The following is a 26,652-nucleotide window of genomic DNA, read 5'->3' as shown; positions in this document are numbered from 1 at the left end:
GTACTTCTAGCTTGCTATCGTGAACTAAACAATTAGAGTACATTTTAACACTGAATACATTCGACCCAAAAATCTCATTATCATGAGAGTGAGGGTTTACCATTTGAAGTATCTTTTTTGCTTCCCTGCAGAAAAGTAAGGCCCAAGCTGACACTAATATTTGTTTCATTCACATTTGAGATTGTCTGAAGCAGGAAAATACTAACCTTTTTCTGTTGATGAAGAACAGGGTTAGCTTAGCCCTTAACATGTATTTTGCAAGCTTGAAGTACACGTCTCCAACCTTTGTCACATCGGTCGTCAACACCATTCCATCCATGACTTTTCTAATTGTAGTAATACTCTGGTCGGGCATTAAAAGCTCACAAACACCTGAAAGATAAGTACACATCTCTCTCTTGTTTTTAACAACACTTTTCAATACACATCTCATATAGGATGGATGGAGGCCCCGTGGAATAGCTAAAATCTTCAGAACCTTAATATCTTCGGCTGGAGTCATGACCATGACCTTGTACAAAGTACCTGCCGTGCGAAGCTCAGGAGATCCAATACACATCAGAAGTAACTCTGTTCCCACAAACTGGACGAAAAGATCAATCCTCCTCATTGCAAGTTTTATATCATGGTTTGCATGGCACATAGAGCAGGTATTTACCACGATAATCTCATTGGATTTACCAGTTCACTGATCAATCTACATGAAACCTCTCAGTCTTCTGTATACAGAAAAAGTTAGCCTAATTCATAGCAACACAACAAACCAAGCATTATCGGCTACACAAAAACATTATGATAAAAAATAAATTAAATCACAGTAAGTTAGCCGAATTCATAGCAACACAACAAACGATGCATGCATTATTGGCTACATAAGAACATTATGATAGAAAAGAAATTATATCACCATAAACTAATACATGGTATTATAATGCAAGAGATTTCATTTACAGTAAGTATTCTTCTATCCGTAGGCAATCACATTGAAGAAATATCCTGCACAACTATCACTAACCGCATGGATATACTGTATTGGGGCAGCACAATCGGCTGTCTTCACATTAATCATACAACACAAACAGGCAGCATGGAGTATTAGATACAACAATGACTTCTGGTCCATCATATATGCTGTAAATAAAGCTATGACATGAGTAGAATTCTAATTTATTAAGAAGCTATTGACAGTATATTTTGCATGATAAACAAAAACGACAGGGAGTTGTATGCTCAGGGTACAATAATCTTCACTCAACTATGGTGCACAAAACAAAAAGGACCCGTTTTTGTGACCACTGCACGTTGGCAGGTAGAAGCACTGTTATGTCAGACTTGCAAGCAACATGTAAACCCACACAAACACAACAGCGTGCGCGCACACACACAGAGACTTTCAATCTACTTAAGTAGATGTCTAATTTGAAATTTGGCTACTCAGAATACATTATCATCATCGTTCTCTACATGGTTTTATGGGGCAAAGATAAAGATCAAAATCTTATCGGGTCGCAAGAGCAAGCTATATTGACTAGTAATGAGCAGAGGAAACACAAGATGCAAATGGAATCTTAGCAGCAGTACAGGTCCTCCATATAGACCTTGAGGAAAAAGATGCAACTCTTGGTTGAAGATTATGCATCCTATCATCCAGAACAATGTATTAGAAAATAAAGCAATTAGCAAAGTAAGCTGAATGAATGCCATTGGTATTGTTTACATGTAATGGCTTCAGTATTGAGTGCTATCACATTAAGGTCGATACGATCCAAGACGTATCATATTCTGCTTTAACTTGATGAGAAGTGTCATCAGACCTATCAACTAATGTGGTTAAGGAGAATATGCTTAGAAATGACCCTCGAGAACTAGCACATCTCAATCAACTTGAAACCAAGCATTTTTTTGTGATGCTTAGAATTTTTTTGCTGTTCATTTGAATTTTAAAGAAAAAAAAAAGAGCTCTAAAAACTGTAAAAAGGGAAATATATATTTCAATAACATTGTTGCTAAATCATTCTTGACAAAAGCCTCCATACTAACAACTAGATTAGGCCACCCAGATTTACTTTACATGAACTACTAATTAACTAAAACATTTACAAAATGCCTAATGAAATGGGAAAATCGCGACACTATCCCCTAAATTTGCTTCTTACAGTAACCTTCAAATACGGATCATGTAGCTCACTTTGCTTCTTCAAGCCGTGCACGTATGGACTCGGGGTTTGACAATTTATTAATCCTGCAAGAAGAATAGAAACATAATGATGTCAAACAACTTGTAATGGAATACAATATACATTCAAACATACAATTTGTATTTCTAACTATAAAGACAACTCACTTGATGACAATTCCAGATGCGAACTTTTCAGAAATCCATTCTGGAACCAGTTCTAATAGCAACTTAAGCTGCTCTTCAACTTCACCTGTGAAAAGAACCACGAAAAGGAACTTAGGCTCAACTGAAGCTTCCATAATTCGAAAAGAATCTTCTTTCATAGATAGACTACCTTCATCAACAATATCAGAATGGCTAAAAATTAGCTTCTCTACAAGATCCTCTTTTTTCATAAATGAACAGTTCATTGATTGAAATAAGAAATGAATCATATTGAAGAGTTCAGGAAGGCTGGAAATCATCTGTTGTCGCCTCTTTGCTTGCAAGATGGCTGCATTTCGCTCCTTTGCCTTTCTCTCCTTGTCTTTAATCTGCAAAGACGTATATGGATTAGTTCTCAAAATTAAAGTTCATTATGTTCATATCCAAGTAGAAGAAGAGAAATATTGAATAAACATTTCTTAGAGACTGGTACTGAGGTTAAAATTGTCAACGATGACATAGTAGCCAAAAGCTTTCATGACTATGTTTCCTTCCACTATATATACTCTACGTTCATCCAATCATATTGTTATCCAAAATAAAAGAAAGAAAAATATTTACACTTATTGACATCTTAGAGAGTTGTACCACCAGTTTCTGCTGCATCTACTACATGCGAAAAGACAAAAAGTTTCCCAATAACAGTTTGTGTGCTGGATGCAGAAAATATTTGTTAAAATATGCTACACCATCCATCCCATTATTAAAGGTAACTGGAATAGATGATGAGAGCATAGCTCTTGAATATTTATACTCTAATCTGCGTTTGATATTTCAACTGGAACAAAAAGGGGAAGACGAAATTTTTGTGCAGGGCGAGTTAATAAAAATGGAATTAGTAAGCTCCACCAGCTTTTATAGAATCAGAAATGCTCAATAAGGAGAAAGGAATGGAGAATTCACGATAGACATACTGATTGCAGAAGACCTTCTGAAAGAACATTGGAAATGTCACTATCAAGTGATGCGGCATCCAGAACAAGAACTTTCTCCTCAAACAGTTTATTCTTCACTGGACTGTTAAATTTTAATGACCTGGAGCATGTAGGATGCCTAACCAACTTGTTCGGTGAGCTTGTAGAATTATAATCTGGGCTCAACATATTATTCTTCACAGGAGTGTCAAATTTCAATGACCTGGAGCATGGAGGAAGCCGAAACAATTTATTTGGCGAGCTTGTAGAATTATCATCTGGGCTCATATAGCATCTCTTTGGTGGGTGCAACGCAGGTGTTGTGGTCATCAACCTGGCTGGTGTTGATGCAACCTTTCCTGGGGTCGACTCAATGCTGGCACCTGTTTTGGGCAAACTATCATCATTTTCTACGGGGTATCTCTCTTTAGTTGGAGTTGCAGGAACTTGGCCATAGGATGAAGCAGCGGTACTAATTTCCTCAGTGGAGAAAAAAGCACTGAAATTTGACTCTGGAACAGAAAATTTTGGAGATTGGGTTTCAGTTATTGTAACTTTCTGAGAAGAGTGCCTTTGAAAAGACCGGGACAGATAACCTTCTATTGCTGATTGCTTCTTTTTAGGTGTTTCAAATAATGTCTTAATTGGCACTGACTGTGTGGGAGTCTCATTTATGTTTGAATTCAAATCCCCCTTTGATTGATTAGATGTCATTAAATGCATTTCATCTGGAATTGCATCACCCTGAAGGCAGATTGTTGATACTGCTGCTTGCTCAACTGTGCATACGCTGGACAATACCTCACCAGGAGATGAGGATGCAGGAAACTTGACCGTATCTGAATGCATGTGTTCCTTCACATGATTGAATGGATATGGTAGAATTTCTTCTGGAATTTCGTAATCCTAAAAACATATTAAGAATTGTTAGACCACATAGTATTCGCAAAGTGGATCAAGAAATATATTGTAAAAACGATCAAAAGAAAAGCTTGAAGTCCCAAGTATACTAGCATGATCTCTCTTTTTCATTTACAAAACTTGAAACTTGCTCCCCAGCTGCAACAAGTGGACTAGTAAAAATACTTTCCTTAACACCTAATCTAATTTAACTAGATAACGACTGAGAAAAATGGAAATACAGGCACCTTGCTGCAAGAATGACCGGGAATAAAAATCATTGCCTGAAGTTTTCGTTGTTACATAAATTAACACAGTACTTTCCATTCTAAATTCCTTGCAATCAGAATTCAAAAGTATACCTCAGGAGAGGATTTTGAAATATCTGCAAGCCGTTTGCGGAAAGCCTTCCTCAAACGCATAATCCCACCACCTTCAGATTTCAACTTGCCATCATTCGCCACTGCATGAATATTCATGCTAATGTGAAGATCCGGCTTCCTACGACTGGTTTTCTCATCCCACACAACCATTTTCTTTATCTCAATTACCTCAGGTAAAATAAATTTCAGCTGAGCCAAGTGGGTATAAGTAAACCTCCTAAAAATGAGAGAAACAATTCTCAATCAATTTCTGCAGCCTCAATTTATATCTTTAGCAACCAAACAGAAAATTAAAAAGATTTTCTTTAACATAAGGAAAAATACCTATCCGTTAAATGCTCAATCACCGGGCTAATATTCGTAAAATTCGACTTCAAACCCTTATTTCGCAACCTCCCAATCGAAATATCCAAGCAATTGAAAAACTCCCCCAACATCTCATACCTGCAAAAACACCCACAGAACATAATAAATCAAAATCAACCCAAACAATTCAGCAAATCAAACACATATAATCAATTGAAGCTAGAAAAAATTTCTTACTTTTCCGGTAGCTGCATGGAGCGGCGAACGCGGGTCTTCAGCGGGGTTTTGTCCGGCCAAGATGCGATCTCATCCGTCAGTTGCTTCTTCTGGGTCGACTTAAACAGGCTTTTGGCGGCGGATCTTCTAACTTGTTCAATGGAGAGCGCGACGTTACGGCTGCGAGCTCCACGACGGAGTTGCGGTGGCTTCTCGGGGGTTTTGAAGCTCAGCGTCTCATTTTCTCGCATTTGGGGCTCAGGGTTTAGGGTTTTGCTCACCGGCGTCTCGCATCTGAAGGTCTCCGCGGAGGAACTCATTGCGGAGATGAAGAGAAATTCGGATTCGAATCGATCGAAAGGCGAGATCTTGAGGGTCACAGTCTAACAGAGAAGGAGAAGAGATTGGCGTTTTGGGGATTTCAGTATTTACGCGAGTTCTCCGTGGCGGGAAAAGATGAAGCGGCGCTCGCCTGGCCGGTTGCTTCCCGCCAAATAGATCCGTTGGCTCCCGCATTCTTGCTTCGGTTGGCTTTCATTTGGGCTTCCTTAGGCCCAAGCCCGAATTTTTTATATGCTGTTTTTCTTGAGCTGCCATGATGTCATCACAACCAAACACCATAGCAACTCAAAACTTTCTTAAAAAGCAGAAGTAGCTCTAAAAAATAACCCCAAACGGACACTAATTTGGTTTCAGATATCTATTCGGACCGAGTACGCTAACTAAATATGGTTCCGGGTAATAAAGAAACGATTTGGACATTATTTGTGTACGTAAAAACAGTTTAAATCAATTTACACTATACGGTTTTTGTGAGGCAGTGGCAGGGGAGTAAGGCATGGCTACACGGGGAGATGGAAGGTGAGGCGCAGGCAATGAAGGTGAAGTGCAGGAGCGATGGAAATGAGTACTGAAGGTGAAGGGCATTTTAGGAAGAATAATTTGATTCCGAATGGAACCTTCTCTTTGGAATCCAAATACTACCTTTGTCCAGGTAATCCAATTCCAGCGATATCAGGAATTGAATCCTAATTTTACGTGAGACCCCACATAAATGTGCATTCCGCTTAAGTTGGTAAATGAAGAAATAATCATGAATGGGAAATGACTCTCATTCCGTCATATCCTTTCCCCATATATAAACACGCCATTAATTTGGACGTCCATTAACAGATAATTGAATTTGAACCAATATATTACAATCAAGTACTTATCACTGTGGGTATTGATGATGGTTATTTGAGCAACCTCGGTCGCTGTTCCGGAATCTGAGATTGATTCAAGATTATGCATCCTCTCTCATTCAGGAGCTGGAGTAATCGAATCGAGTAGTGAATTCCATCAATCGTGTGTTAAGCATTGAAGGTTTTTCTTATATAATTGGATGCATGGATAGAATGTCTGCATCAGAGATTTGCACGTTGTTCAACATCCTTACGGATGCGGATGCATGTTGTTCAAGTCTTAAATTCTACTGCCAGACTTTCTCAGCTCTCAAACATGTTGCTGCCTCAGATGAAATGATTTACTTCGCGGGGGGGGGTGGATAATCCGGTGGAAAATCATGGGAAGATATTGAGAATGAGTCTCGTATTGATGGGAGGAATGACCTTCTATGAATTTATAAGGGGTTAGGCAACTCCTCATATTGTCAATTAATTTTATGATGGAACTACAACTTTTTTCATAATATCAGAACAGATTGTCCAACGTGTGAAATCAAACTATGTCGAACCAATAATCAAGTATCAACCTCACCCTTCTTATGTTGTATGCGCGCACACACAAAAGAAAACCAAGATCACAAGATTCCACAATTACATATGGTAGGATTAGATTCGTAACACAAAGGTGAAAATCAATAACAAAAGCGTAATTTTGGCTAAAAGATTCTCAGAATCTCAGGATCATTGGGAATTGCTTTATTATTTTTAATGTTCTAAAAAAAATCGCATGCGTACTTATTAATCAAAGAGTGAGAGTAATACATTCCCAAAACGTAACCCAGCTGAAAATGTCAACTTAAAATAAGGTTTAAAAAATTAATATGATAAAGCAAAAATTAGAAACCTGAATTTTTTTTTCTTAGAAAAATAATATGAATCGAAATTAACATTCAAAACTCAGAGATGAATTTAGAAATTCATGTACCTCATAAATCCAAACTTTAAAATGTATGTACAACATTTCACAACCATCGCTATCTCTTGACTACAACCATTTTACCATGACAATTAGCGTCACTATATCTAAATTGGTGCTCGCTCGACCAGATGCTTTCGACCCAAGTGTTTTTCGTTTACATATTATGTGTTAGGCTAGTTGGTTTGAGATAACGTGTCCGCCTCCTTTACACCCTAGTTCGAATCCCCTATCGAAAATACCGCCATCGTAAAAGTAGATTCGTGCGCTGCCCTATTAAGCCCCTAAGCCCAAGTATCATTCTTTAGGCCCAGAGCAAACCCTCCCCAGTCATAATACTCGCAATTATTTAAGATTTTTGACCCTAATACAATTATGGTTGTTCCATTCCAACAAAAACCAAGGTTTGTGAAGCATCAGGCTCCCTTCGCAAGTATTACCCAACTCCACGTCTCCTTCCCAGTCTTTTCTTATTATTTGGTACAATTTAACAAGCAAGCTCTCACGCAGAGAGACAGGAGAAGAAGAAAACAAAACACCCAGATGATTAAATAAATTTGAACAAAAAGCCCAAAAGCTTTCCCTTCTCTCTTCGGTTTCTCCTCTCTGCTTTCAATCAATCGGCAGAGCCATTTGTATTTACAGGACCGCCTCCAGCTTCTTCCCCATTTTTTACCTCCACAGCTCTCTTCCCCCTTTGCCCTTTTCCTCTCACCGTCTCAATCCGTTTCGAATTGGGTGTCCTTTTCGAAACGTATCTTTTCCGTGTTCCAATCAATTTCATCGATTTCGACTCTTCTGATGATGCTGCTTCGTGGGTCGGAGGTAAAGATTCGTTCTTTAACTTTATCGTGTTGTTATTCGTTTTGGGTTTGTTTGTTTTGCCCAAAAGAAAGATTGAACATGTTGGCGTTTTGTTCAATTTTTATTTCTGTGCATAAACATGGTTTTGTTCCTTCTCTTGTCGAATTTTTGCATTTGCGTTTCTGGGTTTTGTTTAATTTGTTTGTTAGACTTTGATATTTTCGTGGCGAATTGACTTATTGTCAAGGTAGATGATCAGATTGTAGTAATTATTCCAGCTTTAGGGTATGATTTTTACTTTGTTGCACAAAAGTCTGGAACTTTCCGAGAAAGTAAACAGCTGAAGTATATTGCTTTATGTAGGATAAAAAACAAAGTGGGTGCTAGGTTTGTAGGATTTTGTGTTACATTGCACTGGAGAGGTTCTGTGTGCGTTTCTCGAGGTTGCGCTGTTACTTTTACTCAACTGGATAGTGAAATTAGAGCCTATGTTCTAGGTTTGGTTTGTTTGGCATATTTATATACTTACTAGTTTATTTTCAATCTGAAAAAAGTCGGGTTCAGCAGATCAGTTTAGTATGTTGGAGACAGTTCGTGGTTGGTTTCGGTAGTGATTTGATAATTTGATCCTCATTAAACTGTCATTCCAATGTGGTGGTAATCTGAGTGAGGTGTTTTGGTTGTGGTGGGAGAGCTTATTGATTTTGTTACTGCATTATATATTTTACCCTCTTCACAGATGCTGAACTTTGTTTAGAACTTTACATGCCTGTAAAAGGACTTATCTTATGCCTTTCATCCTTACAGATACCTGCTTAACTGGTATAGTAGTTTGTGGAATGGACTGGCTGTATCTGTCCACTGTCAGCCTTTGTGAATGATGTTCCGTAGGTTGAAGGGTGTGACATCTCTTGGCATTTTAAAGTGGAAAGGCGATTCATCTTTGACATCAGGGTTGCTTAGGGATGTGGCTCCTGAGGTTGAATTATCTGACTATGGTAGGGCACCGAGTCCTGGTAGTGAGAGCCCTTCAGGGCTTCTTAATGGTGAGAGTATAAATGTTGAACCAATTGCTGATTTGGACCTGTTCTTTGAAAGGCTCTACAGCTACTACTGTGAGAAAGGACTTTGGTGTATTATTATAAAGTGGATAGTTGAACTTTTGAGTTTGGGCTTCACTATATTGTTCTCAGGATTCTTCTTATTAAAAGTTGATTGGAATGGTCTTCGTAATGCAAAATGTGGGATGGATGCATTCGAATCTGGAATTAAGCCCTGTGACCTTGCTAAGGAAGCCCTTCATCAGCACCCATTAACCCCTCTAACTCTTTCCAAAGCCATCATTGTTGGATATTTGGGCATATTTTCCATTTATTTGGTCTTCTGTTTTTTGAGGTTTTTCTCTCAGTTAAGGGATACTTTGGCAGTCCGTCACTTCTATCACAACAGGTATGTCTGAGTAGTTTGATCTCAAAAGATTTAATGCATTTTAAACTATGCCTGTTGTTTTGTACAAAACCTATGCCTTTATTAGTAAAGAATAGTGATTTTGGTTGTCTTCTTGCAGTCTCCATGTCACAGACAATGAAATTCAGACCATGCCATGGGCATCAATTCTTGAAAAGGTTGTTCAGCTACAAAGATCGCAGCAGCTCTGTGTGGTCAAAGATCTTTCTGCTCATGATGTGGTTATGCGATTGATGCGGAAGGAGAACTACTTGATTGGAATGCTTAACAAGGGGGTGCTTGCTTTCCCAATTTCACAGTGGGTTCCAGGTGCTGGTCCAATTGTAAAGTCTGGCTCGGATGGAAAGCAAGAACGATTAATACTGACAAAAACCCTCGAGTGGACCTTAAATTGGTGCATTCTGCAGAGCATGTTTGATCGGTAGGGTGAATCTAAGTACAAACATCTTGCAATGTATATGTACTTCTCGATTTCATTTGGAATCTTGATCTTATGTCCAAATGGCATATTACCTATATCATATTTACAATTATTTGGAATACATTATGATGCCTTCTTTCTTGTTTTTGTACTTTAGAATTTTTGTTAGCTAGAATGAATATTTATCCTATAGATGCTAGGAGCAAAACTATTATGCTTTCCTTTAAAAGAAAAATAAAAATTAGAAGCTATCTCTTAGGGATGGTTTGGTATTGCTGTGCTTTGAAAAAAAACTGCTTCTGCTGTGCTGTGAGAATAAGCAACAGAGTGTTTGGTAAACTTTTTTGTAAAAGTGCTTTTGAAAAAAAAAAAGTAGTATTATAGTGTTTGGTAAACTTTTATGTAAAACAGATGTGAAAAAAAAACCGGTTTTTCAAAGCTGGGTTTTGCAGCTTTGTGTTTTTGGCTTTTTTTTCATCCAAAACTGTGAAAAAAAGCTGAAGGTGAATGTTTACCAAACACAAAAAAGCTGCCAGCATTTTTTGATACCCACTTTTTTCAAAATCGCCTCAGTACCAAACCAGGCCTTAATATGGTCATCCCTGACTGGCAAGAAAGTATTGGGTTGAGTTGGCATAGTCTCTTGGTCAAACTGTGTTGGATATTTTTATTGCTTTTAGTTTCTAATCTACTTCGTGTGCTTATAGATATATGCACGGTTTAGGGAAATATGATAAACTGGGACCTGTTTTGTCTACACTAGAATCTTTGGTAGGAGGTTTTATTGGTTCGAGTGGCCATGCTTCAAGGACCGCTAAAGGGTAGAGTATGGCTTTGTTGATAATTGTTTATTCATGTATCAATGACTTGTATTATGTATTTCCTTTTGAATGAAGTGTGTAATATTGTTTACAAACAGGATGCACTCGGAGAATTTTATTTGTCCTGTGTGTTTTGTTTTCTGTTATAATATTCATTTCTGACGATGTGACTCTTTCTGCAGAAATTTCTATGTTACAAGGGACTTTAAATCTAATCCAAGAACATTAAAGAAAAGGCTTATGGTAGTTGGATTCGTAATGCTTCTCCTTTCCCCATTTCTTGTAATATTCATGCTGGTATATCTCTTCCTGAGGCATGCAGAACAGTTTTATAACCATCCAAGCACAGCATCATCTCGAAGGTGGTCAAATTTGTCAAGGTGGATGTTTAGGGAATTTAATGAGGTAATATTTTTGTTCTTCCCCTCAAATTCAACTCGATCCTTTTCCCATGTCTGGTACTTATGCTACAGAAAAAATTGTTAGTCAAAAGTTGTCATTTAAGGTCCAATTATTATGTTGGCTTAGGAAGATCAATATTCCCCTCCCTTCCTGCTTTTTGTTTGCAATGTCTATAATTGTACGGTGTTTTGTACTATTGGCATGGTGAATGGCAGGTGGACCATTTGTTTAAACACCGAGTCACGAGCAGTGTAGTGCATGCTTCTGATTATCTGAAGCAATTTCCTTGCCCTATTATATCCATAATAGCGAAATTCATCTCTTTTGTTTCTGGTGGCTTTGCTGCTATCCTAATCATCATCGCATTTCTGGAGGAATCTCTGCTAGAGGGCCATGTAAGATATTCTTACTTGTAACTTAATGCTATATCAGGCTGTCTGTATACATTTCGATGCTAATTATTTTGGTTCTACAATATTTTTTAATCATGTAGATATTTGGACGCAACTTGTTCTGGTATGCTGCTGTTTTTGGAACTATAACAGCTATTAGCAGGGCTGCCATTTCCGATGAACTGCTGGTCCTTGATCCAGAGGGGGCAATGTCTATGGTGGTACAATATACACATTATATGCCAAAGACATGGCGTGGCAAAGAGAATACTGAAAGGGTTCGGGTAGAGTTTGAAACCCTGTTTCAGGTAATTCTCATTTCATTTACTCTTGTTCATCTTAAACTGGGATTACATGTGGAAAATATTTCTGGGCACTCAAGTAGTGTAGTGTGGCTTCTGTTGAGAGTTTCAGAAAAGTAGGACGTATCTTTTGCCAGTTGGTGAAACAGATATTATAGGCCCCGTTTATGCATCACATACGTGGTGGAATCTAGTGTTTTGATTCCGTCCCAGTAAATATTTGATTGTTCACAGTTAATATTGTATCCAGTTTTGATTTTTGATTTTTGATTATATTACATGCCTGAAGATTAGTCTACCCTTTCCAGTTGAATTTAAGCCCGAAGGGAAGAAAATAACAGTTTATAACATTTTATGATTACAAAACAAATTAAGCTGATGTTCATGCTGTTTTGATTTTTCAATGCAGTATACTGGAATGATGTTACTTGAGGAGATGGCCTCAATCTTCCTTACTCCATATTTACTTATATTTGTCGTCCCGAAGGTCAGTTTTGATCATAATTGTTAAATGTCATTTTATTTTTATGCCATCTAGATGCACAGTTGGCAGTTTTTTGTTCTAATATGCTTTCTGATTTATTTTGCAGAGGGTGGATGACATTTTACAGTTTATTGCAGACTTCACAGTAAATGTTGAGGGTGTTGGTCATGTGTGTAGGTCGGTATTCTTATCAGTCATTGTTGTCACCGTCTTTTCATTTGTATTCTGGCACCATATACTCTATTAACAAGAGTACGAAATTTGACTGCCCTCTTGATTTCCTGGCAGTTTTAGCACCTTCGACTTTGAAAGACATGGTAATAGCAATTACGGGTCACCTGACAATGTACCTCGCTCGCAGAGGAGTTCTCAGGGGAAAATGGAGAAATCGTTTTTGAGGTAAGATCACAACCATTACTCATAAGATTGCTGTAAGCAGCAATTAAGTAGTTGCCAAAAAGGTGCAGTATTCCTAGGACTATGCAAATTAGGCACGCCCTGGATAAATGCCTTTCCGCATCTCAAATCTTATGAGCTTTCCAATCTTTGTGGCAGCTTCAAGAGTAACTATCCATCGTGGGACCCAAATACTCAAGGTGATCAGTTTCTTAAAAAGCTGAGAACTTTCAGGGAGCAAAAGTTGCAGGGACAAGGAACTCGACATGCATATTCTCCTCCGAGAGGATTTGGCGACCGCAACAATCTTTTATCATGGGAAAGGCCATATCATAGCCCTGGAACTGCCTATCACTTGGGGTCTCTGTGGTTAATTGATGCAGATCAAAAGAATCACCACCCATATCTCCTTGATTGGTATTACACCTCTCGGCCACACCGCATGGCAAGTTACGCTGGTGAAATTCCAGAAGAACCATTTGAAGCTACTGAGCAACATTCTACTGATTGGACCCCAACCAACTTTCCAGATAATCAACTGAGATTTGAAGATCTCTGGGCTCATCGTTATGATGACCGTTCACAGTCTAATCTGGGGGCTTCTACATCAGCGCCTTTCCACCGAGAGAGTGTACTTCAGCATCATGACGCTGGCACTTCCGCAAATCCAATGCGGAGTCATTGGTGGGCTAGAACCGGCCAACACGGAACACAGCCCCAGTCAAGTTTTCTCGAGCCTCCAGATTTCACTCAACACGGGAAACAACCCCAGTCAAGCTTTCTCGATCCTCCAAACTTCATGCGCCAGTCTTCAGATAATTTTTACGGAAACTTCTCAGAAAGAAGCTTCGAGGAACACGAACAAGAAGAAGAACCGGAACAAGAACAAGAACAACGGTTGGACTGGAGGAACTACCAGAGCTTGTCCCGAACGACGTACGTGGATGACCTGGACTTGGAGGCAGGAGAGTTTAATCTTCATTTCGGTGACGTGTACAGTAGTAGACCTCCTGAAACTCCGAAAATAAAGCCATAGCCACCCCTCAAGCTTGTAGTGATATCGATTACCATTTGTTGGCCTCTGGTTTTATCAAGAGGTTCTTGCTTAACTAGTAATTTGGGTGGTTTTGCAGCAACTGTGGAATGTGATTAATGTTATTACTCATTCAAGGAATCTGTGCATTCTTTGTTGTATATAAATTCAATCGAATCTTGATTAGACCAATACTCGACTTCGTGAGGAATCTGTGTTATCTCTATATATAAAGTCAGCATCCTAAAATACGAAGCTTTCAATTTACCAAGAATGCTACTCCCTAATTAGAATGTCTAGATAATATTAAAAATAAATAAATATATAAAAAATATATATAATTTGTATTTAAAATAAGTTATTTATTGGTCATTTCAAATTTGTTCCTCAATATTCTACTAGTATTACGGTTAAATGATATTCTTCTCGACTTATAAATAGAAAACCATGGATTCGGTTTACATAAATGACAAGTTTGATACTTGATTATTGTGATTGGCTCCACTGTGTGGGTTAGTCATGGTGAATAAAAATATTTTCTTAACAAACAAAATCTCTCACAATACAACAAAAACCTCAACAAAAGCATTTCTAAGAATACAACAAAGACGTCGACAAAACAAGCAAAACCATAACGCCCAATAGGGCAACAAAAGTAATGAGCTCAAAAGAGAGAAATTTCGACATGACCGCCAGACTATTAATAGGACAATAAAAGTAATGAGCCCAAAATGAGAGAAACTTTGACATAACTGGAAAATATCAAACAAAAAAATTTCGTGCTTACGAGAGACATGATTAACAAATGATGTGGTCCAACACATTTACCCATGCGTTCATGAAACATGTTTTTACAGATGGTGTGATATGACCAAGGAACAAAATGCCGATAATATCGGCGATATTTCGCCGATATTATCGGGTTTTCACAGTACCGATATTTTAATAGGTATCCAACAGGTTTTCGTCAAAATATCATGATATTATCGATAATATCGCGATATTTCTGAAACTATCGCGATATTTTGGAACTGTGCTACTCGGAGAAGAACGCCGGAGCTTCTACAGCTCCGGCCGATTACAAACGCAAACCTTAGACTCCGATCTAATTACCAACGTGAAGAGGAAAGAGAGAGGAGTAAGTTTATACCCTTGGTTCGCAGTGAAATGGCCGAAGGTGTTCGGAAAGCTCCTCAATAGTCACGGGTTCGCCGGAGTTGGGTGAGCTTTCCCCCGACCTGATCTCGTTCCATAACACACACCCAAGCTTACCTAACCGGAGAAAATGAAGAAAACTCGCCGGAGGTTTCTGGGTTTCGTCGATCTTGCAGAGATAAGAGGAAGAGAGAGAAAGACGAGGTTTTGATGGTGATGCTGTCTACGGAACGATGGTGTGGGTGCCGTGTACTAGGGTAATCACGGGAGAAAGAGTGAGAGTGATGAGAGGGTTTCGAGAGAGAAGATAGTGTGCAGAGAAGGAAGGAAAGAAAGGGGGTCTCGGGTAGGATCTGGTTGATCTCGGTGACGATGGTGAAGAAGCCGGAGGAGGAAGAGGAGGAGGAGGGGAGGCGGCGGAGGGAAAAGGAGTAGGAGGAAACGAAGAGGGTTTTGCAGGGGCGGAGATTGCGAGGAGGGAGAGGAGGGCGATGAGGAGGAGGAGGGATCGTTGACTCGTTCTCTCTGTCTTCTCTTCTTTCTCATTTCAATTGGCAATTTAGGGATTTAAGCAAGTTTCAGGCCCCCAAATCATCTACTTATATTGCCCTAAAAAACTCCAAGTAATTACAACATCGTATTAGAATTGTAATTGATCCTTGTTAGATTTGGTTTAGAAATTCTATGTAATTTAGTGATTGTTTCATATTAGGTTTAGATTTGAATTTTTTACTCCATTCAGATTTTAAAGGATTATAATAGATTTAAAAATTTATGAATTTTGATGAAGTTTAATAATTTTTAAAACTTTTATGTAAAATTTTAAGTGAATTCCCTCAAATTTTTAGGGAGCAATTTGAGAATGTTTAAAATATTATGTGAAATATTTCTAATTTTTTCGAGTTTCCCAACTTTTTAAAAATCTCTTCGAATCAATTTCTAAATGAATACATTTGGAATGTATGAATTTCTTAAAAATCATGATCGAATACCCCTTAAACTTTAAAGAATTACTTAAAATCCTGATTAAAATGCCCTTAGATTTTTAAGGAGAATTAAAATGTTTATAAGCCCCAATTGGATGTACCGCTTAATTTAACTAATTGACACAACACAACAAAACCAGTTAAGATTACAAATTAACACAAAAGACGACTTGATGCGAGGTCATATCTAAAAAACTTGCCGCAATAAGTCCCAATTGGTGTGTTTAAACTTCTTTCATTAATTACTACATATTTTCTACACTCATAATGTTTGTCAGTTCGCTATATAATCAACTTGATAATGTTAAATCCATCATGCAATGCATTTTCTTTCAATTTTTTGTGATAAACTAATAGATAATTGACTAAATAAACATCTTGCAAAGTTTTAATAAAAATTTCCAAGTTTTTCTTACAATTTCCGTGGTTTCCATATAATTTTTATCGATATCGATATTATCCCCATATTTCTATCGATATTTCTGTGTTTTCAGACTATCGATATTTCCAATATTACCGATATTTAATACTTTGGACACACCTACCGCACAAAAACATTCCAATGCCCATGCCAGTAAAATTATGCAAGGAAACCCGAAATTTTAGCTCCTAAAACGGCGCCGTTTAGGAACATCGCAGTTTTCATTGTTCGTTGTCCATCGCCTTCACTGGAACGCAGAAAGCAGTTTGTAGGGTTTATGCACAAGGGTTTAACAAAAATCCCAAATTCACAAAAATCTCTCAACATTTCCGACCATGAGAAAATCTTCAATCTCACTCTTCTCCCACCTCACTCGCCAGAGACTCAAATCCTCAATCCCTCCTCTTCTTTCCAGAAATTACATTTCCGACCGCCCATCCTCCTCCTCCCCCTCTCCGCCGGCGGTCTCACCGGCCCGTTTCAGCCCCTGCGCCATAATTCAGGACTCATTCTTCAAAAGCAGCCAATTCCACACAAACCCATCTCGAAATATGAACACCCTCGTCGAAACATCGCCTCAAATTTCCTCCAGGCAGAGAAAATCCATGGAAAAGTCGGACCTTGAAGAGGCTTTCGAGTCTGCAAAAACCATCGAAGAACTGCTTGCGGCTTTCAAGGCCATGGAGTCGGCTTTCGAAGAGAGGGAGCTCGGCATGGCTGCTCTGAAAGTCGGCCTCAAGCTTGACCATGAAGGTGAGGACCCTGAAAAGGCTCTGTCTTTTGCTACCAGAGCATTGAAGGCTTTGGATAGAGACGATACCGGTAAGCCCTCTTTGGTTGTTGCCATGGCTTTACAGTTAATGGGTTCTGTTAATTATGGATTAAAAAGGTTTAGTGATAGTTTGGGGTACCTTAATAGGGCTAATAGAGCATTGTGTAGATTAGAGGAGGAGGGTTTTGATGTTCGGGATCTTAGACCGGTGCTTCACGCTGTGCAGCTCGAGTTGGCGAATGTGAAGACTGCAATGGGGAGGAGAGAGGAGGCTCTAGGGAATCTTAGGAAGTGTTTGGAGATTAAGGAGTTCATGTTGGAGAAAGATAGTACTGAACTTGGCAAGGGACACCGGGATTTGGCAGAGGCGTATGTAGCTCTTTTGAACTTTAAGGATGCATTAGGATTCTGTATGAAGGCATTGGAGATTCACAAAGAAAAGTTGGGGCAGAATTCAGTTGAGGTTGCACATGACAGGAGACTTCTTGCGGTTATTTATACTGGGCTGGAGGAGCATGAGAAGGCGTTGGAGCAAAATGCATTGTCACAAAGGGTGTTGAAGAATTGGGGTCTTAGTTCCGACTTGCTTCGTGCAGAGATTGATGCTGCTAATATGCAGATTGCCCTGGGAAACTTTGACGAGGCTATTGAAACTTTGAAGCGTGTTGTTCAGCAGACAGATAAGGATAGTGAGACTAGGGCACTGGTGTTTATCTCGATGGGAAAAGCATTATGTAATCAGGAAAGAACGGCAGATGCAAAGAGATGTTTGGAGCTTGCTTGTGGAATTCTTGACAAGAGAGAGACAATCTCCCCAGTAGATGTTTCCGAAGCGTACTCGGAGATAGCAATGCAATATGAGACTATGAATGAGTTTGAAACTGCAATTTCACTGTTAAAGCGAACACTAGCTTTGCTTGAGAAGCTCCCACAAGAACAGCACTCTGAGGGAAGTGTTTCAGCTAGAATAGGGTGGTTACTTCTGTTGACTGGAAAGGTCTCACAGGCTGTTCCTTACTTGGAGAGTGCAGCTGAGAGGTTGAAAGAGAGCTTTGGTCCCAAGCATTTTGGCGTCGGCTATATTTACAATAACTTGGGGGCAGCATATTTAGAACTAGAGAGACCTCAGTCAGCTGCGCAGATGTTTGCTGTTGCGAAGGACATCATGGATGTCTCCCTTGGTCCCCATCATGCCGATTCAATTGAGTCATGCCAGAACCTCTCAAAAGCATACGCTGCCATGGGAAGGTATTAATACTCTTTCTTATTTTCTTACATATTAGATTTATTACTTCATTGGATATGACAGTTACAATGTGGTTATAAATCTTGCTATTTCCATTGTTTCCTGGTCAAAGAAAGTGAACTTGATACGATTCTGGCACTTGAATTGTATTTATCAAGCAGCAATTCATTGAGACGATTGATGCATTTAGTAGAAATGTTTAATCTTATGTCAATTGTTATGGGCAAATATAGTATCTCAGAATTTCTCTCCTGGATTTTTCAGCTATGTCCTTGCAATCCAATTCCAGCAGCAAGTAGTTGATGCTTGGGAAAGCCACGGACCAAGTGCTGAAGACGAACTCAAAGAAGCACACCGAGTTCTCGAACAATTGAAATTTAAAGCCCGTAACACATTTGCAAGTAATGAGTTTACTACAAAGGCCTTACCTCTGCCCCAGACCCAAACGTATGGATCTGACAGGAGTTCAAAAGGCTGATTTCCTGTGAATTAATAATTCAGAAGATGCTCAAACTTATCCATCTGCTGCATAGCATGGACTGGGTAGCTTCATATATTGGTGAGGGTCTGTGGCTACTGGTTTTAATTTTTTCAGTAATCTTACGTAGCTAGTTATATAAACAACACAATTTATAGTGATTCCTAGTTTTGCCAATGTCTTAATTATTCTGAAGTAATCACCCTGTTTTTTCTGCTAGAAGTTGAAGATTTTGGCCAGCATTCGAGTTTAGCCTGTCTACAAAGCTTGTAATGATAATCTTAGTCCTTAATTGCTTGATTAATAAACGATCTTACGGGTCTTTGTGATACACTTATTATCTGTTTAGTAAGAATTTAATCTACATTTCGAGCGTGTGGACGACTGGTTTACGCTGGCTTGCCAGATTTTTCTGAGACATGTTGCCCTACAATATAGTAACTCTGTTTCTCTTGAACAACTTATTGATGATGTTTGGTTAGCAAAGACATGTAATGATGATGTTGGTGTTGGCTCAGCTCATGTATGCTGCTTTGTTGTTTTTGCCCTGCTTTTCTTTTAGGGCATGTTAACTAAAGTGGAAAATTGAAGGAATTAGAGAGCTAAAACATAAAGAGAAGTAAGGAAAGGGAATCGGATCAACTAGTCACCCTACTCGATTTGATTTCCCATTTTTAGGCACTTAATTACAGATTTCAAGGGAAGATTTTCACTTTTTTTATACCTTAGTTGTAAGTAAACGCAGGTAAAGTTAACGAGGGAAATGATCTCATTTTCTATTCCTTGTAAGTAATTTTTGCACACCATTTTCTCATCATGCATACCGTTGCTTATTTTTGTTCTTTGAACTGAATAGATCAAAAGAAAATCTAGAGACAAAGTTAAACATGAATGGATATAAGAAAACGAGTGCAAAAATCATATCGCCTTCTTTTTCTTTCCTCTATATTCATAAGGGCCAAAGAAATAGCATTCGTATAATTAAAATTAGACGTGATGAATACATTGAGGCTTTCAGCACTCACCAACATTTGCATAATTGCTTCAATATAAAAATATGTTAAAAGTAATCATTCTCATTCATGAAGAAGAAGAAGATAACAAACCTAGAAGCAATGATTCTCAAAAACCCATGCCAAGCTTTAAGCAAGGAATCTCTAATGTCTTTCATTATGTCTAAAATTAACCCAATGTGACCCCATACATTGGTTTATCTCATCTTTAGCTCAGTTGGTTAAGATGATTCACCTACACAAGGCTCCGAGTTTGGATCCCCCTCCCAATGTCGTTCGAAGGGCTTGCAACTTAGTTAATTAAGAACATCCACTTCTACACCTGATGTCCCGAGTTTAACTTATCCTCTCCCAATCTTGCGCCACTGTTTACAGCTTAGTTAAAAGCATTCATCTATACATCTCAAGTCCTGAGCTCGATTTCCCCTCTTCCAATACCGCTTGTATTAAGAAGAAAAGGTTACAAAAAGAAATTCACATTACAACTCACACTCAATAGGAAAGGAAAAACAGACCTTAGTTTTATTACGTTCTCCGTCCTTCTGGGTTCATAACTTCTATGTTGTGCTATGAGTTATGACTCCATCTCCTCCCTCCAATTCAATCACTACAAAGTCCACATCACTACCGATAGAAAACAGCTCCGAGTCTTGAGGCGAAGAGCTCGGTGCTATGGCATGATCGATCGGACAACGAATAGTACCCGGAACACTTGTTCTGCAAAGAGGGCAGTTGGCATTGCTTTGAAGCCATACATCAATGCAGTCCAAGTGAAACTCATGGCTGCAATTGGGAAGAACTTTTAGTGTGTCTTGTTCTTGAAAATCCTTCAAACAAACTGCACATCCACACACACTTCTCTCTTCATCAACTTCTCCTCCTTTGAACTGAACAGTTGGGATTCCACGAATGACTGATTCGTCAAGCCCGCGGTTCCACACTGACGGAGAGAAGGCCGTAAGTAGCTCCTCATTTTGTCGAGCTCGTGAGGTGGTCGGAAACCTCATGATCAAGAGATTGAGTTGGTGCCACTTTGAGCAAAACTTGACAACAATGAGATAGTAGCTCACTAGCAAGAAAGCTGAGGCCATGAGGCTTAGTAGAACAATAGCTAAGGTAGGGAAAGAAGAAGGTGGACTGGGCAGAGGTGGTGGATATGTGGAGTTTACCTGGTCTTTTATGGTTAGGAAGACAGATTGATCACCAAAATTGTACCAGTTTTTGTGCTTTGGTGCCATAAAAAGAATGGAGCTGAATGTCAATGAAACATGAGAGTTTGTGTTTCATAGATGCTGATATATAAGATTTCGACCAATAGGTTTAGAATTTATTTTTTAATTTAATTCATCAAATCAATGAAATATAATAAAATAAAGGCTTATTATATTAATATCCCACAAATTGTTCAATAAACTCCACATTTGCTTTTTCACTTAAAAATTATCTTAATACACCCCACATACTTTCCCATAATACCTCCACACCCCACATTCTCAATATACACCTTATATTTTGTACATACACCCCACATTTCTCAAATCTTATAACACTCATTTTTAATTTTCAGGAACTGAATCTAACCATTTGAATGTTTAGTTTGCCGAAAGATTTCAAGTCATCTAAACGTTTAGTTTGCCGAATGGTTTCAAAATGATGATTTGAAATCATCTTAGTATAGTTTGCATCGACAGATGTCTACCTTCGTTAAGTAGGGTAACATCAGCAATGGCTTCATTGTGTATTATTGATTGATTTGTCATTGTTCTCTTAGGTTGAGCTGCTTAGAGGTCAGAAAGCAGATAAAGTGGAGGTCACTATACAACCTGAAGAATTGGATGATATGGAGACCGTTTTGCCTGCAAAGTAAGTCCGAGACATGAAAAAATTGAACTTTACTTTAACAATGTACCTTAGCAGCAGCAGATAGCTTATAACTAGTGTGTCGTATTTAACAGGTACGAAGAAGCAAGGGAGGAGGAGAAGCTGCGAAGTCAGAAAGAAGATTTCAGTGACATGTTCGCAGAGAACGAGAAGAGGAAACGTAAGCAAGACAAGGAAGGGAAAAACAAGAAGAGGGACTTCCAAGTTTTAGGATCTATCTCTGTTGTTATTACTAATTTATTGCCGGATGGGAAGCCACCCACCCTCCTGACGTTGAGTTTTGGTGCCGGTGTTTTTCCGAGAAATGTGATATGATTGCTCTGCTTGTACCGCTTTGATACACACTTAGTGATCTATGTCGTAATACAAATACTCACTTTTTGACATGTTAATTTGTAACCCTTCAGAGTCAATCAATTCCAAAATAAATCTAGGAAGAATTTCTAAAAGGTTCCTCACAAAACTTCTTTTATCGAAAAACATTTTAGACAACTTTTTTTCAATCAACATGAAAAATAAGAAGTCTTACCTCATGTGAAGCTTCCGAAACATCGATTTCATATTCCATTTGTCAAAAACAATTTTTCTCAATCAACATTTTGTTCAACAATGGAGTGTGTGAGGGTTTTGATAGTTGAGAAGATAAATAATACGCTAAAAGTGATTTGGGGTGTATTTAGAATTTTTTTTTTAAAAAAAAAACCTAATAAGGTCAAAATTGTAATTGCATAGTCGGGTAAATAAGTCATTTAATATTAAATTTTAATATCGGATGCATTCAACATTTTGTAGGATGCTAATACAAAAAGTCTAAAATAAATTTTAAAAATACATCAAAATGTGTGCAAGACACGAATTTCAACAAAAATGCCTAAACAACAACATGATATATAAAAGTTAAAGCAAAACTAGTTTAGTAACAACATAAATGTGAATGTACAAAGATTTGGAGACCGATTACAAATTTCTGATAAAAAATCTAAACCTACAGTAGTAAACCGTATATAAACCATGACTTAGTGGCCCTTTATTGACGTCTTGGTGTCTCTTGAATTTTACTTTTAATTAAAAGTTGTAACTAGTTTCATATATTTATATTTCTATACATGGGTGTTGGAAGATTGGTCATGCATGAAGGTGCTTCTGGGCCGCTGTGAAATTATGGTTTAGAATGGAGTTGGCCTATGTCCCTCCCTGCAATATCTGTTGAGAGTTGTCCCACATCGGTGAGGGACAAGGTTTGCTATGTGCTTATATGATATTGAGTTACTCCTTATATTGCCAATTGGTTTTATGGTGGAACCTCAATTTCATCATGGTAACAGAGTAAGGTTGTCCACGTGTGAAGCTTAACGGCCACACGCGCTCCACGTCACCCAGTTGTTGTCCACGTGTAGGCTTGAAAATCCGCCACATGTGGAGAGTTGCCCCACATCGGTGAGGGACAATGTTTGCTATGTGCTTATATGATATTGGACTACTCCCCATATTGTCAATTGATTTTATAGTGGAACCTCAATTTCATCAATATCTTCTTTCAACCCATTTCATTCCATTCTTTTCAAGACCATATGAGCATTCTGGTTTAAGGGTAATGGTTTTCGCATTTCTTTTGAAGTCGTCTGCACTTCAAATTAGATATTTTGACAATTATTTACAATCACTTGTCATCTAATATTAAGGGTTAGATAAGGCAAAATTTTAGATATAATTAGTGATATATCATCCTATTCATATCTCTCTCATTACGTTAGACTTTTATCCCGCTTGATGATATACATACTTGGTTACAAGTAGAATCTGTCCTAAGTTGATGGATTTGGAATTTTGGAGAGCCACTGTCAACTGTATACGTATGTCACTCAATAAAAAAATATTGTTCAAATAGAATCGTGTGTTTGCACTTCATAACCAAAGATGCATGTTATATCTCCTAGTCATGCTATAGTTTTCTTCTCTCCCTAAAGAACACACAACTTGTACAGCACTGCAACTCCAAGTCAACAACCTATATATTATTTTTTGTAGGCCAATCACTAGCAATAAAGCTTATGATTTGGTGTTAGATTACATATTGATTATAATCCTTCGAAGTATACTTTTGATAAAGTTCATATTTTATTTTTGTTATTTTATGTGTATTTTTATTTCATATCTTCACATTAAAATTTTAATTTTATTAATATGCACATTTTAGTTCTTCCAATTATAAATAAGTCAAAATGAGAGAATATTTAGTGACACGTAAGAAAAGTATGTAAATACATAAGTGTATAGCAAATGACTGTACCAAAATATATTAAATTGGATTGTTTTGTCCATAAATGTCTGTACCAAAATATTTGTACTTAAATATATTATAATGAATTAGTGTTGTTGATGCACAAAATCGGGTCGATCTTGGACCAATGTAAATCTGACTGTAAATCACATAAACGCACAATAATACAAATATATATCATGGTTCACCCCAAGTGAGGATGAAGGATCCTTTGCTCCTCCTTCAAGTGAGGGTGAAGGATCATTTTTTATAGAATAAGGGCCTTCTTCACCTCTTACATACATCATGGGCAAGATCATGAGGCCCAAATACTAAGGCCCAATATATGGCACAACAAGTGTAACTAAATGTTAGTACCGAGCTATACTAATGAATTTGTGTAATTAAATGTTTACCAAAATATATTATAATGAATTAGTATACACTAAAAAAAATGACATAGAATATAAATACTGGCATTTAAATAGAACCAAATGAACTCAATTTTGGAATCTTGTACAAGACATTATTGTAAACTTAAACTGAAGAGATTATTCTAAACTATAACTCAAAATCTGTGATGTTTTATCTTAATTGGCGCGCGGGTCACATGATTAGCTCCCCGAGAGGCTTAAAACCTTTGACAGTTCTTCGTCGTTGGCAGCTTTCGATTTGAAGTATTGAAGGAACTCTGTAAACGTCATGGATTTGTACAGTGGTGGATTGCACAAAGCTTTTGCAGGTTCTATAACAGTCTCATTAGACGGATAAATAAAGTACGCAACCGTTGTCCTTGCAGCTCTTGAATTTGTCACGGCTCGATGGTCAGCGCCTTTAAACTTCGAGTTGCTGATCATCTGCATTAATCCACGTCATCAAGTTAATGTTCGGGAGATCACATTTTTTGTATATAAAGATTTAAAGAGTATATATTAAGGGGGTTTTACATATAAACTTTAATAACATTACAATTTAGTTAAATACATACTTGCATGACGTAACCTATGTTAACAACAAAGCCACTAGAAATAGGCTCAACACCAATCCAATTCCCATCTTTGAAGACTTGGAGTCCTTCTGAATCTTGCAGTAAAATGGTAATGAGGCTCGGATCACGGTGTTTCGCTAATCCCAAAGTTAAACTAGGATCTGGGCACGGCGGATAGTGGTTGGACAGCAGCCGTGGATATTCACTAAGTCCACCATTGAAGAACTCTTTGCTCAGTCCCAACCCTTCAGCAAGCATCTCCAAAATCCTAGAACCCAACTTTCTTACCTCCTCCGCGTAAGTTTTTAAAACTTCTCTGCAAAGAGTCGAAGACACGAAAACAACAAAATCATCATTGATCTCTAATCGCATGGAATTAAGCAATGAGTAGTGATTTTCACACTTCTATTTTCTCATAAAACACTCGTTGCCTTCATGCCCTTTGAATCTCCTTTAATTTATTATTCAGTCCAAATAATCGGACATAAAGGAAGAGTGTAGCGAGAGAAAAGGAAATGCAAAAATCATTCTATTTGAAAAGGATATTTACGAGCACTATGTACCGGTATCGAGTAGGATTTTGAGGCCAAAACTGAATGTTGTTTTCAGAAGGATGAGCGGGGTGAGCCAATGCATCTCTCCAGTAGTGAAGCTCTTCATTCGCATAGTTTTCACTGCTTGTGTAGAACTTGTAGCTTCCGGTAGGGTCCTTTGAGCCTTCGATTATCTTGTCTTTTCGGGGCATTGCATGAAACTCCTTGGAAACACTCATTGTGTCATCAATCAACTTCTTGGAAACCCCATGATTGATGACCTGAGAAAATAACAGTACTGTTACTATTAGAAATTCTCTGAGCAAAACGTCGTTCTCTTATTAAATAAAAATTAAAGAACAGAAACGGACATGTATCGATAAAGACTTGATGACACATTATCAACAACATATAAACAATTTTTTTAATAAAGAACAGATACCTATTCAATTGCAGACAACTTTCGTTTAGCATAAACATAATTGAACTTTAAACTTCAATGCAAAAAAAAAAAAAAAAAAAAAAAAAAAAAAAAAAAAAAAAAGATGAAAGAAGTGTAAAGTTGATGAAGGTGCATGACTCTTTTCAAACCTGGAAAAATCCGAAGTCTTGGCTAGCTTTGGAAATTTGTTGAATTGTGTGACTGCGATCATCGTTGCCAAGATCAACTACTGGAATGTTCTTGCAAGGAGGAACGCCGACAGTGTTGCCAGGCCGCTTTTCTGGTGGGTGGACATAGGTTTGGGGAACAGATTGAACATCAAACCAGCTTGAAGCAAGCTTCTGGTCAAATGTCTCCATATCAACCTTCGAAACACAGTAGTAACAAAAATCGTTGCAAGTTGGCTTTTTATAGGAAGTCATCTACCCTATTTCACATGCATCGCCGAGTTGTGGAGATGGAAAGAAATACGTTTTAGCATTAAATAACTTTCAATATTCCAAAATTAATGAATAAGTTGCTATTCTTTTTTTGGTAAGAAAATAAAAAGGATATTTTTGGTTGAAGATTTTCAACTAAATTTTTTGCAGGGAACTAGAGAGTGCCAATCCTTCTAGATTTGTGAAGCTTCCGATTAGGGTAATAAGTAAAACAAATCCGTTTCCATAATTATTCAGCATAAATAGTGTCAAGTAACGTTATCAATCAATT

General features: G+C 37.9%; 5 protein-coding genes and 1 long non-coding RNA gene across 8 annotated transcripts; 3 read left to right on the top strand and 3 right to left on the bottom strand.

Annotated features, from left to right (window-relative positions):
* Positions 1-437: 437 nt before the first annotated feature.
* LOC139196504 (uncharacterized) lies at positions 438-1,175 on the top strand. Its single transcript, XR_011581498.1, has 2 exons — positions 438-650; positions 975-1,175. It is a non-coding gene; the product is annotated as an uncharacterized lncRNA (long non-coding RNA).
* A 794-nt stretch (positions 1,176-1,969) lies between these two features.
* On the bottom strand, positions 1,970-5,913 carry LOC114824910 (CDT1-like protein a, chloroplastic). The gene is made up of 7 exons (XM_029102616.2): positions 5,124-5,913; positions 4,905-5,024; positions 4,560-4,797; positions 3,298-4,203; positions 2,514-2,712; positions 2,345-2,429; positions 1,970-2,242 (listed from the first exon to the last, which is right to left on the bottom strand). Exons 1-7 carry the CDS (start codon positions 5,420-5,422, stop codon positions 2,185-2,187), a joined length of 1,905 nt encoding a protein of 634 aa, XP_028958449.1. The 5' UTR covers positions 5,423-5,913; the 3' UTR covers positions 1,970-2,184.
* A 1,706-nt stretch (positions 5,914-7,619) lies between these two features.
* Positions 7,620-13,958, top strand: LOC114819096 (autophagy-related protein 9-like). The gene is made up of 10 exons (XM_008384655.4): positions 7,620-8,069; positions 8,856-9,497; positions 9,616-9,936; positions 10,940-11,162; positions 11,375-11,554; positions 11,653-11,859; positions 12,263-12,340; positions 12,444-12,514; positions 12,626-12,736; positions 12,893-13,958. Exons 2-10 carry the CDS (start codon positions 8,926-8,928, stop codon positions 13,767-13,769), a joined length of 2,640 nt encoding a protein of 879 aa, XP_008382877.2. The 5' UTR covers positions 7,620-8,069; positions 8,856-8,925; the 3' UTR covers positions 13,770-13,958.
* Positions 13,959-16,471: 2,513 nt separating this feature from the next.
* On the top strand, positions 16,472-19,190 carry LOC114824908 (protein KINESIN LIGHT CHAIN-RELATED 2-like). Of its 3 annotated transcripts, none has more exons than XR_011581497.1 (3): positions 16,538-18,348; positions 18,611-18,905; positions 19,048-19,190. XR_011581497.1 is itself a non-coding variant. In XM_070822589.1 (2 exons), exons 1-2 carry the CDS (start codon positions 16,664-16,666, stop codon positions 18,822-18,824), a joined length of 1,899 nt encoding a protein of 632 aa, XP_070678690.1. In that variant the 5' UTR covers positions 16,472-16,663; the 3' UTR covers positions 18,825-19,190. The 3 variants fall into 3 exon arrangements, 1 of the variants encoding a protein (XP_070678690.1); XR_011581496.1 differs by having other exon boundaries at positions 19,045-19,190; XM_070822589.1 differs by having other exon boundaries at positions 16,472-18,348; positions 18,611-19,190.
* A 692-nt stretch (positions 19,191-19,882) lies between these two features.
* On the bottom strand, positions 19,883-21,101 carry LOC114824909 (RING-H2 finger protein ATL16-like). The gene has a single exon (XM_029102615.2). The coding sequence runs from the start codon at positions 21,073-21,075 to the stop codon at positions 20,395-20,397; it is 681 nt and encodes a 226-aa protein (XP_028958448.1). The 5' UTR covers positions 21,076-21,101; the 3' UTR covers positions 19,883-20,394.
* A 3,332-nt stretch (positions 21,102-24,433) lies between these two features.
* LOC114819095 (hyoscyamine 6-dioxygenase-like) lies at positions 24,434-26,305 on the bottom strand. The gene is made up of 4 exons (XM_029102614.2): positions 26,091-26,305; positions 25,530-25,780; positions 24,967-25,282; positions 24,434-24,835 (listed from the first exon to the last, which is right to left on the bottom strand). Exons 1-4 carry the CDS (start codon positions 26,298-26,300, stop codon positions 24,593-24,595), a joined length of 1,020 nt encoding a protein of 339 aa, XP_028958447.1. The 5' UTR covers positions 26,301-26,305; the 3' UTR covers positions 24,434-24,592.
* Between the last annotated feature and the right edge of the window lie 347 nt (positions 26,306-26,652).

The sequence above is a fragment of the Malus domestica genome, chromosome 05 (genome assembly GCF_042453785.1).
Source record: "Malus domestica chromosome 05, GDT2T_hap1".
NCBI classification, from domain to species: Eukaryota; Viridiplantae; Streptophyta; class Magnoliopsida; order Rosales; family Rosaceae; genus Malus; species Malus domestica.
Note: the sequence above shows the minus strand (reverse complement) of the source record. Positions and strands in the feature narration are given on the sequence as shown.